We start from the raw sequence: 17,019 nt of genomic DNA, 5'->3' as shown, positions 1-17,019 counted from the left end.
AGATGAATACAAGAGTGAAGAGAGGAATACAAGTATTTTTCTGAAGATACATGATTTCCATCTAGCGCCTTTGATAATGGACACTGGTTGCACGCCAGGTACTAACCCACACAGGAAAAAAAAAAAGTATTCAGTAGTTCTCAAAGCAACCCAAACTGTCTTGCACACATAGACTTGCATTTCTATTATCACATGTCAATATTTTTTCCATTTTAGTGGTTTCCAGTGCAACATATGTAGTGCTTTTAAATTGAAGTTAGGCTTGCTTCTCTGATTTCATTTTATAAAGAGATGGTTTGTGATATTATGTCTCCTCATGCTTTAGCAAGCCCTGCCTACTAATTTCCAGATTGAGGAGGGGTTTCAAACCAAAGAGCAAGGGGAGCAAGAGGCAGTGTAATGACACATTCCCATGAAGGAAGGAAAACATACTTGTTTCCCCAGAAGACTGAGGTTTTGGGGAGTAACCAAACCAAAAACAACCCCAAGCTTGTAGAAATGGCATTGGGTGATAAAACTCAGGTGTTCCTTTCCTTCTCAGCAGCTTTATGATACAAGAACTTAGACCAAATAGTTTGAAAAGACAGTGAATATGAACTAGTTTGAATTAGGATAGTTAATGGAGTTCCCCAGCACAACACCAACCGTGAACTGAAGAAGGGTGAAGAAAAACTAAACCAGTAAAATAGAGCAAACTGGATGAGGTATCAAGCTATTTCGCAGCCCCACGATTTATGGTGAATGCAGTGTGAATAACATGTTTTTCTTGAAAGGAAAGGACGACTGTAGAATGAGGTGTTACCTCTGTCAGTGCTGCTGTAAAGGGGTAACTGGCAAAATAGCACGTAGTGTGTGAATGAGAGGAACAGACCAGAAAAGAGAAGGACTGAGAAAATAACATGGTTTTAAATTATTTGAACCACCAGTCTGGTATGTCAAATTGTTCTCAGTGCACTAATTAAATCCACAGACTGTGTGTATGTACAAGTAAACATAGGTAGGCTTTCATTCTGCTTGCTAGTATTTATTTTTTGAAAACCTGACTTATTTAGGTGTGCTGTTCTGCTTCACTGAAACAAGATTTTGCATTGCTCTTACAAAAAGAATTGCCTGTAGCTCTAACTCACGCTGTACTTCTAACTCATGCTGTGCTCACTGTTAACACGTAAACCATTATGGGAGCTTGAGGTTAAGAATAATAAATTCCCAACCCAGGGTCCAGGTGGTTTAGATTTCATTGTGTCTGTAGTTCTCAGGGGCTGCTAGCCCTGCCAGCCTGCAAATTGGTCATGGCATGCACTGCAGAAATTAGTCGTCCACATAAGTGAGTAGATTAGTGTAGGACTCATTGGCCCTGCTGACTGAAAATTGCCGGGATTAGAACTAAACTCGTGTGCAGGCTAACATCCTTTTTTACCTTCAAATGGTGGTGGTGGGGAGCACCTCAAAGTTGTCAGTGTGGAAGGGAGGGTGAGAAACTGTCTTTCCTGTACCCTGCATTCTATTCCTACAATGTTTCTTCACCTTCAGTATGCACCACCATTACCGGTACCACGGGAATACCAGGGACCTGGGCAGGCCAAAATGATCTCAGCAGCTTGGTAAAGCAAGGGATGGGATGGACAGATGGCACTTGGGTGTGGCTGGAAAAGTTCAGCAAAGCTGTCAATCTCGGGGAAGCCAGTTCCTGGGTGTGAGAACTACACTGCCCCGTAAAACTAATTTTAGAGGGCAGGGGAGGCTGGAAATTGCCACCTCTTCACCTCTGAAGCCAAAAGTAACAGCCCTACTTGTGTCACACACATTAGCTCTTGGGATTGCCTTCTTTGCTGCCCTTACCACTGAATTTATTTTAGAATCATAGAATCATAGAATAGTTAGGGTTGGAAAGGACCGCAAGATCATCAAGTTCCAACCCCCCTGCCATGGGCAGGGACACCTCACACTAAACCATATCACCCAAGGCCTCGTCCAACCTGGTCTTGAACACTGTCAGGGATGGAGCATTCACAACCTCCCTGGGCAACCCATTCCACTGCCTCACCACCCTAACAGGAAAGAATTTCCTTCTTATATCCAATCTAAACTTCCCCTCTTTAAGTTTTAACCCGTTACCCCTCGTCCTATCACTCAGTCTCTAATGAAGCGTCCCTCTCCAGCATCCCTATAGGCCCCCTTCAGATACTGGAAGGCTGCTATGAGGTCTCCACACAGCCTTCTCTCCTCCAGGCTGAACAGCCCCAACTTCCTCAGCATGTTTCATACAGGAGGTGCTCCAGTCCCCTGATAATCTCCGTGGCCCTTCTCTGGACTTGTTCCAACAGTTTCATGTCCTCTTTATGTTGAGGACACCAGAAGTGCACACAATACTCCAGGTGAGGTCTCACAAGAGCAGAGTAGAGGGGCAGGATCACCTCCTTCGACCTTCTGGTCACCCTCCTTTTGATGCAGCCCAGGATATGGTTGGCTTTCTGGGCTGCGAGTGCACACTGAAGCCGGCTCACGTTCATTTTCTCATCAACCAACACCCCCAAGTCCTTCTCCGCAGGGCTGCTCTGAATCTCTTCTCTGCCCAACCTGTAGCTGTGCCTGGGATTGCTCCAACCCAGGTGTAGGACCTTGCACTTGGCATGGTTAAACTTCATGAGGTTGGCATCAGCCCACCTCACAAGTGTGTCAAGGTCCCTCTGGATGGCATTCCTTCCCTCCAGCGTATCAACCAAACCACACAGCTTGGTGTCATCGGCAAACTTGCTGAGGGCGCACTCAATCCCACTGTCCATGTCACCAACAAAGATGTTGAACAAGACCGGTCCCAACACCGATCCCTGAGGGACACCACTCGTTACTGATCTCCAGCCGGACATTGAGCCATTGACCACAACTCTTTGTGTGCGGCCATCCAGCCAGTTCTTTATCCACTGAGTGGTCCATCCATCAAATTGATGTCTCTCCAATTTAGAGACAAGGATGTTGTGTGGGACAGCGTCAAACGCTTTACACAAGTCCAGGTAGATGACATCAACTGCTCTACCCCTGTCCATCAGTTCTGTAGCTCCATCATAGAAGGCCACCAAATTGGTCAGGCAGGATTTCCCCTTAGTGAAGCCATGCTGGCTGTCACCAAGCACCTTGTTGATTTCCATGCGCCTTAGCATGCCTTCCAGGAGAATCTGCTCCAAGATTTTGGCAGGCACAGAGGTGAGACTGACTGGTCTGTAATTCCCCGGGTCATCTATTTTCCCCTTCTTGAAAATGGGGGTTATATTTCCCTTTTCTCAGTCCTTGGGAACTTCACCTGACTGCCATGATTTCTCAAATATGATGGCCAGCAGCTTCGCAACTTCATTTGCCAGCTCCTTCAGGACCCGTGGATGGATCTCATCAGGACCCACGGACTTGTGCATGTTCAGATTTTTAAGATGGTCTCGAACCAGATCCTCTCCTACAGTGGGCCCAAGGTCTTCATTCTCACAGTCCCTGCGTCTGCCTTCCAAGACTTGGGTGGTGTGGTCAGAGCCTTTGCCAGTGAAGACCAAGGCAAAGAAGTCATTCAGAACCTCAGCCTTCTCCAAATCCTCTGTAGCCAGTTCTCCTGAGAGCTTCCTGAGGGGGCCTACATTCTCCCTAGTCTGTTTTTTATTTGCTATGTACCTGTAGAATCCCTTTCTGTTATCTTTCACATCCCTAGCCAAGTTTAATTCTAACTGGGCCTTAGCTTTCCTAACCTGGTCCCTAGCTTCCCAGACAACATCCCTGTACTCTTCCCAGGCCACCTGTCCTTGCTTCCACTTATTATAAGCCTCTTTTTTCATTTGAATTTTCCTCAGGAGCTCCTTACCCATCCAAGGGGGTCTCCTGGCCCTCCTGCTGCACTTCCTTCTGGTTGGGATGCAACACTCCTGAGCTTGTAGCAGGTGATCCTTGAATATCAACCAAGAGTCTTGGGCCCCCCTGCCCTCTAGGGCTGTATCCCATGGAACCTTACTAAGCAGGTTCCTGAAGAGGCCAAAGTCTGCTCTTTTGAAGTCCAGGGCAGTGAGCTTGCTGCACGCTCTTCTCACTGTCCTGAGGATCTCAAATTCGAGCATCTCATGATCGCTGCATCCAAGGCTGCCCTGGAGCATCACATTTCCAACGAGCCCTTCCCTGTTGGTGAACACGAGGTCAAGCATGGCACCTCTCCTTGTCGGCTCCTCTATTACTTGCAGAAGGAAGTTGTCTTCCACACAATCGAGGAACCTCCTGGATTGCTTGTGCCGGGCCCTACCGTCCTTCCAACAGATGTTAGGGTGGTTGAAGTCACCCATGAGAACAAGGGCCTGCGAGCATGAGGCTTTTCCTATCTGTCTATGGAGTGCTTCATCCACAGGTTCTCCTTGATCAGGCGGTCTGTAACAGATCCCCACAGTAATGTCTCCCATAGCTATATTCCCTTTAATCCTGACCCACAAACTGTGGGCTGCTCACCTGTCCCCAGACAGAATTCCATACTCTCCAGCCTATCCCTAACATAAAGGGCAACCCCCCCTCCCCGCCTGCCAGGCCTGTCTTTCCTAAAGAGCCTGTAACCTTCCATTCCAACACTCCAGTCATAGGAGCCACCCCACCATGTTTCTGTGATGCCTATTACATCATACCCCCGTAGACGTGCACACATCTCTAATTCCTCTTGTTTGTATTTTCTCTTCTTTATGCTCCCATTAGCCATCCTCTTCTTTGTTCTTCCCTCTCCCTTCTCTCTGCTTCATTCCCTGATGCTTTTTGCCTAATTGGTCTGCTGATGATTGGCTTCTGTTATTAGGCCTGTTATTATTCCTGACACATATGGAGAGTTACTGCTTGGTTATCCCACCAGTCACTTTCTGTGCCTTTTTAAAAGATGGATGCAATGACAGCTTTCCAATGCTGCTCTTACAGAGTAGCTATCTTAAATAATATTCCCTGCATATTTTGGTAGAAGTTCATTCTTTACTCCTTCCAGAAATTTGAGATAGACTTTGATCATGGAGATTTATTGCAAACTACATGGAAAGTCCAGAACTGGTGTAGATCTTTTCCACATGGAAACACTGATTCACAGTTCATAGCATGCCTGAATAAAAGCAGAGATGCTCTGCGAGTATAAAATGCCTTTTAAAAGACAAAGTAATTAAACTGAAGTTTAATTTTAGAAGACTCTGCTCAGACAGCTGCCCTGATACACGAACAGGACTCCTGAATGGGCCAGGATACAACATATTGCAGAGAAAGCATTATAAAATTACTGCTTTTAAGGAATCTGCTGCCTTAAGAGACAGATTTATGCACATTGACTAGAGTTACTTATTAATTTTGTTTTATGATTGTCTTCACTGTAACTGTTGCCTAGTGCTGGCTTTATTGAGTTTAACTTGGTGGTGGCTGGAATCCCACAGGAGAAAACTCTTAAGGTAGCCTGGGACAGATTTGTAGGGCTGTTTACTAGCTGTGCCAGAAGTCAGCTATGGTGACTTAAGGCCACCAGCCATTTTATTAGACACTAGCACTACATAATTACAATATGAAACTAGCAACTCACTCCGAGGGGAGCTGTGTCAGGCTGCACCTACAAACACAACTTTTCTGAACTCAACTCTTGCCCTAGGGATATACCCTCCATCCCCTCTGAAACCACCCCAGTCCCTGAAAGCTGCCCTTTTCTTGTACTGATTTTACACCACATTCAAATAGATCCCAACTCCTGCAGCCGTCCTGCAGACCTGTTTTACAGTACAGCTGTCTTTGGATAGCAACCTTCTACTGACTGTAAATTAGGTTTAAATTTTGGGAGATTTTCATGAGCACTTGCATCCTGGTTTTCTTTGTTTGGGGTTTTATTTCTTATGTTGTTTTTCCTTTCTGCCAAGCATTAAGACTGTTTATAAGCAGCAGATAGACTGGCACTAGTTGCTACCTTGATAAAATTTATCTACTGCCAAGTAAGCATAAACATAGGAGGGATGAAGTCCTCTTCAGAAAGAGTCCTTGCTGTAAGTTTGGTAGGTGTGATCTGGAACCAGCCAGAAAAGTGCCACTATTTTAACAGGGAAGACAAATGAAGAGTCTTCTTACTTCTCAACTTTCTTTGCACACATAACAAGTCCTGAGTGGTGCAGTCCTCGTGAGTGCAATCAGACGGGAACCTTCTGAAGCAGCATCAAGCTCAGCAGCTCCATCCTAACAGCAAGCAGCCTTGCATATATTTTTCTACTATGTTGCAACAGATGCTACATTTAAATTTCTGCTTCCAGCTGGTGAGTTTTTAAACAAAATCTTTACTGAGCTTAAAAATAATAGTCAGCTAGTTGGGAACTTGTGAACAAATAGATAACTGTCCCTCACCCTCGTATGGCCCCAACTTTTGAGGCACCTTCCTCTTTGGCTGTAGTTCAACTTGGTGAATCACTGTATTATTGGATGCACCAAACTTGACAAGATGCTGTGCCTGGCTTGCAAATAATTTGATTAAAAATAATAAAGTAAATATAAACAGAAGAACATAAGAGAAACATTAAGAGAGTGGTGCTCTCCTGTTCTGGGCTTCTGAAGGTCTGTGCTTGTAGCATGCCCTTGGACATTACAGTGGCAGGTTTAAAAAAAAAAAAAAAAGGTGGGGAGGGATTCTCACATAAACATTTCAAGGGGCTTTTAAGAAATCCATGTATCAGAAACCTTACCATTGCAAACTATGAGGAGCTCTGGAGTCAGGCATCAGCTGAAGAGGCTGGAGTAGGGGAGAAAGCCCAAGGGAAGAGAAGGAAGCTAGGCAGGCATCCGAGATTACAGTTTTGAGTTTTAGCTGAATTTCAGAATCAAATTACTTCCTCAGAATTAGTACTTGGGTTCCATTCACAGTCCTCCTACTTTCTTGGCATGTGACAATTCATTTGTCCCTCACTTTCCCTATCAGTGAGATGATAGAGAGAATACCCACAAATCCTGGTACAGGTGTCTGACAGCAAAAAGGTACCCTTCCTGGCATAAAGCAGACATTACTCACAGGCAGGAAGAAGTCTGAAGAAACACAGACACTGGATCATCAGACCATAGCACGCTCCCTTGGCCAGACACCCCCAGGCAGCTGAGTTTTAGTCCCAGGGCACTTGACCTGCTTTGGTTTAGAGGATGTGCAGTGCTCTTCCTCCCCTAAGCTCAGTACCATGTTTACAGACACATTCTTTCTGTTGATCACCCCTTCATGCAAGTGGGGCTGCCCACTGACTCCACACCACCTTTTACTGATTCTAACAGCTTAAGCTGACCCTTTCTAGGTAGCCCAGCACAGACACATTTTCCTAAGAGACATTATAGTTGAAAGTATGCAAGGGCTCCAAAGTGCAGTTATTTCTGGCAGAGACCCAGCAGCTAAATAAAATTAACTTAACCACTGCCCCTTCTCTCCCTTTGGGCAAACCTTTTCAGGAAACCCTGAAAAGGAATTCAAAACCTAAAAGGAAACCTTTTTTTTTTTTTTTAATGGTTTTTCTTCTCCTTTCTTTCTTCCCCCTCCAGACTCACAGACTTTCTCTGCCTTTCCAAGCTCTTCAGACAATGCTCTTCCACTGTCCCAGCCAAGCCTCTAAGTTGGCTGGCCACAAATCCTCTCTTCTGTATCCCTCACTCCTCCCTTCCCATTTATCAGTTCCATTAGATGGACAAAGAACCTGCTTAGTTACCTGGCTGATCCATTTTCTCAGTTTGATGCCTTTCTTCTCAGACTTGACAGCCCACAGGGACCAGCTCAGCTCAACTAGTACAAATACTGTGTGTCCCTATATATGTGCATACACACGTACCACTTGTCCCCTCTTCCTTGCTTTTGGCGAGTATCTTTGGGAATAGCCTAATAACTACAGTTATATAACTAACATCCAACTCAAAAGAAACCAAAGCAGAATCATTAGGGTTGGAAGGGACCTCTGGAGATTATCTAAGTCCAAATGCCACATAATCCTCCACAATCTTTCTATATTTTCTGTTATTTTTATACACCTACCTCTTGTCATATTATTCTGCTGAGATAACCTCTAAGAAACATCTTGGAGCTAGGAACTTAGTCATATCTTTACAATTCTGCTCTATTTTGTTCTTTAAATTGAAAACTATTTCTTGGAATAGAAGTTCATAGAATTATTTGTTTGTTCGGGGAATGACATTTCAGAAGATAAAAATATACCAGTGAAGAGTAACAATTTTAGATTTGTATCTACCGAGATTTAATTGCAATGGAAGGCAAAGTGAATTAAAAGTGACCTCAAATTGATGGATGCTATTAGCAAATAATTGTAAAAAGTGAATAGTTTTTAAAGATGCTAGGTATAAGAGTAAAACTAAGGGTAGTAAAAGTCTGCTGTTAACATAAAACAGTACATAAGAAACATGTTCTTGCTTCAGCCCCAGTAGAAAAATATGCGACTTACAAAGATATATTTTAATAGAATACAGCCACAGGCCAGAAGAAGAAGGGAAGAAGAGTGTTTAATAAATGTGAGAAAGCTGGCTTCAGATTGACAGGGCTGGTTCAAAGAAACTAATCGAGTCTATCACAGAGCAAACAGTTTTTAACTCTGTAGATGACAAGAACCTAGAGTTCAGAAAGTTCAGCAGGAAGGCAGTAGATACTGAGCCATGCGGGGGGGGGGGGGGGGGGGGGAGAAGAAAAAGAAATGCAGTAAAAAGCAGCAGTTCATTGAGAACAATACGTGTAAATAGTCAAACACCCTCCTTGACTGGAAAATGAACCCACTTAAATGCAGGAGGTACAGAGATGCAAACAGCAGGGGTTTAGAATTTTGGCAAATTTCTTGCATTCAGATCTCAGAAGAAATTGAAGAGAATGTATTCTAAATACAGTGACTACGAGGTAGGCATAAGCCAAGTTGAAAACTGACACTAAAAGTCTGTAAAATAACCAGAATATAACAAGTTTGTTAAAAGCAAAACAACCTACATGACCCCAACTAGCTCTGGATTGCAAGTACAGGGAGAAACAAGTATTGTAAATTAAAAGTGTGGTTGGGAATTGTATTTTAGTTGTGACAGATGCACAAAGATCTGCATATAGTATTTGGCCACTGTATGGAAGTTTACACATCCAGGCAGGAATACAGCCAGGTGATGTGCATAAATACCATAAACTGATAGGCCAGCAGCATGACTCTATTGGAAGGCTGAGAGGTACAATCCTCTCCCTGGCATATATTGATGGAACTGGTATAAGCAAGAGAACAGGCTCATTTTATGCACCAAGGGAAGAAAGCCAATACACATCAACATGAAGAAAGACTTTTAGTACATAAACATTATCAGACATGTCGGTTAACTGTTCTAGTTAATGAAAACTCAAGCATAGAGGTAGTATTTCATATGCACACAACTTACAGAAGAGATGATGGATGCAAAGGAAAGCTTTTCAAGCAACAACATGCTGATTTACTGTAAAATACTATGCTGACGCATTGTTCAATCTTCAAGATGCCAAGAAAATGTGTATTTCTGAATCAGGTGTCCTTTAAAGTATGGGTATAACTGATGGATGGATGGGAAAATACAGGATGGGTGGATTGGTCTCCATCCAGTCCCTGTGTTTCTAGTTCTATGAGGTATTTTTGTTGGGGATTCTTTAGACAGAAAAGGCTTTTTTTCTTCACAAGTGGTTACCTCTCCTGTTCTGTACTTGTTTGTTATTGTATCAGTTATTAATGTTTATCAAATGTTTATCAAAAGTGTTACAGAAAAATGTTGAAAGTATGTACAGTGGAAAAAAACCAAGTGACTGAAGACCTCCCCAACTTGCTTTCCTCTGGTGCATGCTCACACATTTCAGTGTGAAGCCCTAAGGAACGCAGGAGCAGCCGAACAGGATGCATGCCTAGAAAGCACTTTGCTTGCTGCAGGTGGCTGCATACCACAAATATGTGGAGTACACTGGCCAATCCAGACTGGCAGTGTTTTGAGCACTTCAAACGGAACCACAGCACAAGAAATGCATCTCTTTCTTTATAAGCTGTTAGTCTGAATTAGTCTGCTGCACTAAGCAAGAATAAATTTGGCAGCAGTAAAATTGATGTATATTATTTAATCAGAATTTACAGAATAAGTATGTTATGGTAGTACTTTCTCAACTACTTCGTCATAAAAACCAGAAATTGCTCAGTAATGTAAAAATGTCAGTACTCAGGCAAAGCTAGTCCTCATTACAGCATTAAAGAATATTCTCTAATTGCAGTAGACAGTACTCTTCCAAAAACGTACCATACATTGCAACACCACCGCTGCCTGCTGCTGCAGTCCAATTGCATGTGGGATTAACAACAGATAAGAAATACAGGTAGCATTCCCCTTTGTATGGCTACAGTTTTAGTGTTGAAAACCAGTAACAGAATAAATCATTAAAATACAAAGTTAAACCCAACAGCTAGGGCGCTTGATGACTTTATAAAAGTCACTGTAATAATGCCAGTGTTTGGCTCACCCTCGAAGAAAAGCATAAGCCAGGAAACAGTAGTAAAGCTTTTTGATGCTCCAGAGAGATTAATTATTCAGCTATGACAAACAGAATTCAGGAGGGCACTGCTCAAGTCTTACTCCAACTTGTTATTCTTGTAACAGTTAAATGACTGCATCTTCAGGGTGAAGATTTTCTGTTGCTCCCAACTCACTCAACCTAACCATGCCACTATTGATAGCTAATTTAAAAAACAAATACCAAAGACAATCAAATTCCTATTCTGGGTCAACACCACACCGACACAAAGCCAGGAATACACAGTAGCGCTGTGCTCTACTACTTATTTGTAGTCAGGAGGGCTCTATCAGCCATGAGCTAGACTGACCTGAATAATGAAAGCTTACAACGTATGTGTAGCCTTTGCCGGTCTGCAGTCACTAGCACTATTATACCCTTCAGTTGGGATGCCCGCTTCATGGAAGACACATGGATGCTTTCTCCTTTCTCAGCTGGCCAGTGTATAAGCCGACGAAAAGTTATGAGGATGTGTCTCACGCTGCATCACCCTGTTAAAAAGCAACATGATGATTTCAAGGAAAAAATAAAAAAATAAAATAGTCTGGTGGATATACATAAATATTTATTTACCAGTTTTAACTTCATTTTACTAGAAGTCTTTTAACAGTTTCTCTTTTGTGCCAAAATGCTGCATCTCTGACACAGTCGCTGCTGTCATAGCTTCCCTGCACTGGGAATGCACAGCTTACACTTACATTCCAAAATAATCCCTTCAAGGTAAAGAGCCTTCAGCTTTAGTGCATATGAAGCTATTTAAGGATTGGTAGGAAGACCCCCCCCCCCCCTTCCCCCTCCCAAATCAAGAGACTGTTACAAAGAGATTTCATTACCAAAAAGTGAATATACAAATGCTAAAAAAATGCTGGCTTGAAAAGGTGATTTCAGAATTTACTGTACATATTGTAACAATTTATTATAGAAGCTGCTTCTACATGCAAGCAGATCTTACATTTGGTGTAAAACATTTATACACATTTTTTACAATTTGTACATATTTAAATGGCTGTATGAAACAACACTAACGCTATGGAATTTTGGAAGCGAACAACTAAAACTGGGAGGAAAAAAAAACAAGGTTTATAAAATGTGAACAAAACCAGAGACACTGAAAAGCATCTAGACTTAGGCTTAGTCTGGTTTGATTTGGTTTCAGGTTATTCAGGCAGGCCCAGATTTTCCTTCAACCACACAAAAGTAACACCAATGCAAAACAGAATAAGGCAACTATTCAACCAGCAGACTGCACCCGTCCCTTAGAATGGCTTATTGGTAAAATGCCTTGGTTTGGTTTTTCCTTTTCCTGAAATGTTCATTTTCTAGGCACGTTTTAGCAAAAATTGCATTTTGGCTTTTGTGCTTGCTTATGGCATGAAATGAATTACTGCAGTCAGTGCCCACTGCACACAGGGTTCATGGTGGCTTTCTGCTTTGAAAAGCCTATGCCTCAAATGATGCTTCAGTCATATGAAAGGGGTCACTGGCCCACTTGATAAGAGATGATGATAAAAGCACAGAGTTTGTGGGATAACTAATGATGTTACTCAGTACTTTTGTCACCTTTTAGTTTGCATTAGAAGGTAACAAAAAGTTAACCCAAGCCAATAGCACACCATACTACTACTTGAAGACCTGAGCTTAGTTGGAATTTGGGGACATCTAGTAGTTTGGGTTAGATGTGGCAGTGTCCCCTCTGCCAAAGGGCTTTAAACTCTGAGGGGTAAAAGGGAAGCTGTCCCTGTACAGCACTGAGGAACACCAATATCTTATGGCATAATATTGGGGAGTGTCAAAGTGCTGGTATGGAAGACTTTTCACACCTTCCTGAATGGCTCATTTCTTGTTTGTACTTTGTCTTACACAGTGAATAGCAAGAAAGAAAAGAGCCTGACATAAGCTCTGAGGTGTTGTGCCACAAGTACAAGATTTAGTTAGAAGGAGAAAAAAGAGAAAAGGAAGAATGAGAGATATTTACCAGAAGTCATAATAGGAGCAGTATGCCATGGCTGCATATGGGAAGCAACACTTAGAACAAAGTGTTCATTCAGGAGATTATCATGAACATGTACCAGAAACAGACACGAATATAATTCCTCCTGGCTACTGAATTGCTAGAGAGCTGAACTGCGTATAATGAGTATTAATTCTCTCAAGCTTGTCTGCTTTCCCACTTGAAAGATACAAATTTGTAAATCTGATGTTGATTAAGAGTTTTTGGAAGAACATCTGATAGATGCAAGTCTGCATGAAGTCCATAGCAACATAGCAGTTTGATAATTTAGAGCCCCAAGAATGACAGCATTATCTGGCTGGTTTTATTCAAATAATGATACAAATGGGAGACCATTCATGGTAAGAACCTTATCTTACGATTTCATCTGATAAAGTGAAATTTTAAACAATTATTTTTTTTTCTACAACTGATTGTGGTCGTTGGGGTTTTTTGGTGGGTTTGGTGGGTTAGCAAAGGCTAACAAGTTTTTATTAGCATTGCCCCAGCATCAGAAAAGCACTTCGGAGTTGCTCTTTATTGTTGACTACTTCTTATTCTCTACATCATAGGAAAGCGGCTGAGTGCCTGCCTCAGCTTCTGTGCAATCTGAAACAAAGAAACAGAACATATTTAACATGCAGTCACTTTATGCAGAAATACAATTACTGGTTAAGAAATTAAATTAATTGTTCCCTCATTTTCTTTAAAACTGCAGTTATTACCACAGATTTTGCATATCATATAATGGACTCTCAAAGCATTCTATTAATAAAGACTTTTCTTCTCATGTATACACTTTCTGCCTTGTTCATTTTGTGCTCTCACCACTCGTGTTGGAGAAGGTATTGTAGGCAGGGCTGTCCTCTTGCCTATCAGGTTATCCAGCATTGCGCTATGTAGGAGGATTACAGGCACACAGCCGTATTTTTCATTAAATCAATTTCCCTACTTAAACAAAGCCACACATCAGAACAGAGTTCCTGTGTTCTCATGGTAGCCAGCAGCATCCCACGCGTGTACAGGGATTTTGTCCCTGTACCGGGGGAGAGAGGATTAGCACAAGGAGACTGGTGAGGCTGCAACCAGAAGAATTGGGATGGACTGGACAAGACACTGAAAGAAGGTAAGGGAAAAACCCATGCCTAACCCCATCAGATGTGTCAGACAAACTGAGCAAGGTGACATGATGGGGAATCTAAAGTCATCATTCACTAAAGATACCTCTGAAGCCCCACTGGCACCTTTTACTGCTGTTGAGGGGCAAACAGTTGCTTATATTACTCCTTTAAGACAGAAGCCAGGCTCCAGCACACTCAAGCACATGTGTTTTACCAGCGTATCACATTAGAAAATTTGTTCTTGTTTTTCTTTTTCAAAAAGGAACACATACATAAGAACAAATTTAAATGAGATCCAAGGTTGTAGGTTAAATGGTCAGCATTAACATATTTAGTAAGTCGCTTGAAGCACTCCAGTCCTATCTTCCCCCAACTTGTATACATCAGGCTTTAAATCGCAGAAGCTTCCCTTCATCCCCCCATTCCTATGTGAGGGAAGTTTCATTCAAATGATTTTTTGATGTATTCAGTGCAGCAGGTCTTACTGCATATCTAGTTCTAGCATTGAAAAAAATAAAAGTAAAAATCAAGCTGTCAGCAATAAAGTTTCTCTACACTTTTTTAGGTCTAATATGGCAATCACATACATAGGATAGTATCTGTAGGAAAATATTATTTTAACTAATTCTTTTTTTACATGTACAGCAGAAACATCTGCTCTCTGACACAGGCTCATATAAAAAGATTAAGTACTGTGAGTATTTCTTATAGAAGTGGCAGTATGGTACATGGCAGGAAAATGGCACTGAAATACTACCCCTTACCGTTTCATAGAACTGTGCCTGCTGCTCCAGATACAGACGAATGACACTGTTGTAGTCATAAATCCGGTTACTGTGGAAGTGATTCATCTCAGCTGCAAGTAGACCCAGGAGGCAAATTACTTAAGAGAAGCATTTATAATTAGGAACAGTTTTAGTTCAGGTTAGTTACTGTGCACCAAGCTCAATGTTCAGCCCTGTCACCATAGTTACTGTTCTCATGCTTCTACAACCTGTTTTGCCTGCAGCACTCAGGTTATGATGGAACTGCTTGTAGAATTGGTAGGGTGTCTCTTACTCAATGATAAAATATGGACCTCCTGGATAAAGCCAGGTTCTTGTTACAATACTGAGGTGTACAAAGATTTGATGAAAAATACAGGGAGGACTTTATCCTACTGAGGTAACTGCTCTTTCCTGAAGTGTTTCCAAAAGATATTGGCTAGGACATTCAGATTTCCAAGGGTATAGATATCAAGCTTTAAGCCACATCTGTAAATATTTAGTTCAAAAAAAGATACAGCAGTAGTGTTTGACCCATTCTGGACTGAGGCTATTTCAGTAGTAAACAGAAATAGCATTACTGAATCAGTAACACCTTTCACCACTTTCTGCATCTCTTGTCAGATCACAGCTTATGGCTGAAATAATAAATGAAATATATTTTGAGATACCAACAGAGGGAGAAGAAATATTCTAGGTTGTAAGAGTTATCCTAGAGGTCTCTTCCACAATTACCACTTACACAGCACAGTCCTCTTAGAATCATAGAACCACAGAATAGTTAGGATTGGAAAGGACCTTAAGATCATCAAGTTCCAACGCCCCTGCTATGGGCAGGGACACCTCACACTAAACCGTATCACCCAAGGCCTCGTCCAACCTGGTCTTGAACACTGTCAGGGATGGAGTGTTCACAGCCTCCCTGGGCAACCTATTCCAGTGCCTCAGCACCCTAACAGGAAAGGATTTCCTCCTTATATCCAATCTAAACTTCCCCTCTTTAAGTTTTAACCCGTTACCCCTTGTCCTATCACTACAGTCCCCAATTAAGAGTTCCTCCCCAGCATCCCTATAGGCCCCTTTCAGATACTGGAAGGCTGCTATGAGGTCTCCACACAACCTTCTCTTCTCCAGGCTGAACAGCCCCAACTTTGTCACTGTGACCAAGAAGGGACTGGGGAGTTCCCTTGTTTGTTTATGAAACCATTTTTGTGCGCTGCTGTGACTTTGTCCTGTACAACACTAAGTACTCTTGCCTTAAAGTCAGCTAAAAAAGATGCAACTCCCTCAGCAATGACTAGTCCCACTGAAGTCAGCAACAGGATGCACCTAAGGACTTGATATCCTGCAGGACTGAGCCCTGACTCATCGCTTCCCCAGTTTTTCAAGTGCAGTGTGCTGGATCTCATATTTACAACATCTCTCACCTGAAGAGGAAAAGCTAAATTCAAAGAACATGCAAGAAATAAAATCTTACGTACAAAAAGGATTGCAACTGGTTCATGTCTGACTAAACCATGAGTCAAAACCACACTTCTGCACATGAAATGCTTCCTGCAACAGGGCCCATGCTTTTTGTTTGAGACATTATCACTTCAAAAATGAAAGAATCAGTCTGGGGTGACTGTACTGCCGTTTTGTTGTTTTGGTGTGAGGATTTTTTTTTGTGTGTTTGGGATTTTTCAAAATCACATTTCCAAAACACTATATTTTGCAATATCAATATGAGATTTGAAAGAAAACAACAAACAATAACTGCAATTTTAGGACAATCTAAGCAGGTCACACACAGAAAAAATATTAAAAAAACCCCAAACCAACCCCCCCTCCCCCCCCCTCCAAACAACCCAAAACCAAAGCAACCAATAAACAAAAGAACAACCCAAAAATCCAAACCCACCTATGCCTAGCTCTTATTATCACTCCTGGCAGAATAAAGATTCTTTCGAAGTTTTTTACTTATTTCAGAGATCTACAACATTACTATTTAGTCCAAAATTTGGTTTACCTTGTAGTGCATAAGCCATGGTGCTCACACGTTTCACCATGTTCTGTTTGTCTTGTGGTGTTATTTTACTAGTTGCAACTAATTTATCACATTCTTTCACTCTTTCTATGGCTCCCTGTAAAAACCAAATGCAGAAAGATAAAAAGAATAGTCAACTTAAAGGTCTTTACAGTCGTCCAAAATGCCACTGGCCACATTTTGAGCTTGCACACTATACACGTAACATATACACACAAAACAACAGATTCTGCCTCACATTTTCACCTGAAGCTTGTTATTTCACTATACTGATTTCAAGAGTCCCAACAGCTTACAAAAAGTGACTTCAAACACAGGCATGAATGCAGTCACTAGGAAACTGAGTTTGGTAAAGGCAGTAATACGCAGGGGTATATACAGAAAGGACAAAAGGACCAAGTTTCAAAATACAGCTGCCCAGCACAACAGACATCCAAAAGCCTCAAATGCCTGTAGAACCTTATTCACACATTATACAAGATGTGACGAGATATATTCCAAGAGACAACTCACTGCAATGTATAACTTTTGATTCAGGAAAAGCCTTGTGTCACATAAGCATAAAAAGAAAT

General features: G+C 41.9%; 1 protein-coding gene across 3 annotated transcripts in view; it reads right to left on the bottom strand.

The window, feature by feature from the left end:
* Nucleotides 1-11,094: 11,094 nt before the first annotated feature.
* Nucleotides 11,095-17,019, bottom strand: part of SNX9 (sorting nexin 9) — a 95,173-nt gene continuing 89,248 nt past the window's right edge. For all 3 annotated transcript variants that reach the window (XM_061471621.1, XM_061471620.1, XM_061471619.1), the window contains exons 16-18: nucleotides 16,430-16,544; nucleotides 14,422-14,513; nucleotides 11,095-13,145 (exon numbers count right to left, since the gene is read on the bottom strand). In XM_061471621.1, coding sequence (XP_061327605.1) covers nucleotides 13,098-13,145; nucleotides 14,422-14,513; nucleotides 16,430-16,544 — 255 coding nt within the window. In that variant the 3' untranslated portion in view covers nucleotides 11,095-13,097. The remainder of the gene's footprint in view (nucleotides 13,146-14,421; nucleotides 14,514-16,429; nucleotides 16,545-17,019) is intronic.

This window comes from Pezoporus flaviventris, unplaced genomic scaffold (genome assembly GCF_033815535.1).
Source record: "Pezoporus flaviventris isolate CSIRO_AGI_PZ_B2104156 unplaced genomic scaffold, CSIRO_AGI_Pfla_v1 ptg000066l, whole genome shotgun sequence".
Lineage (NCBI taxonomy): Eukaryota > Metazoa > Chordata > Aves > Psittaciformes > Psittacidae > Pezoporus > Pezoporus flaviventris.
Note: the sequence above shows the minus strand (reverse complement) of the source record. Positions and strands in the feature narration are given on the sequence as shown.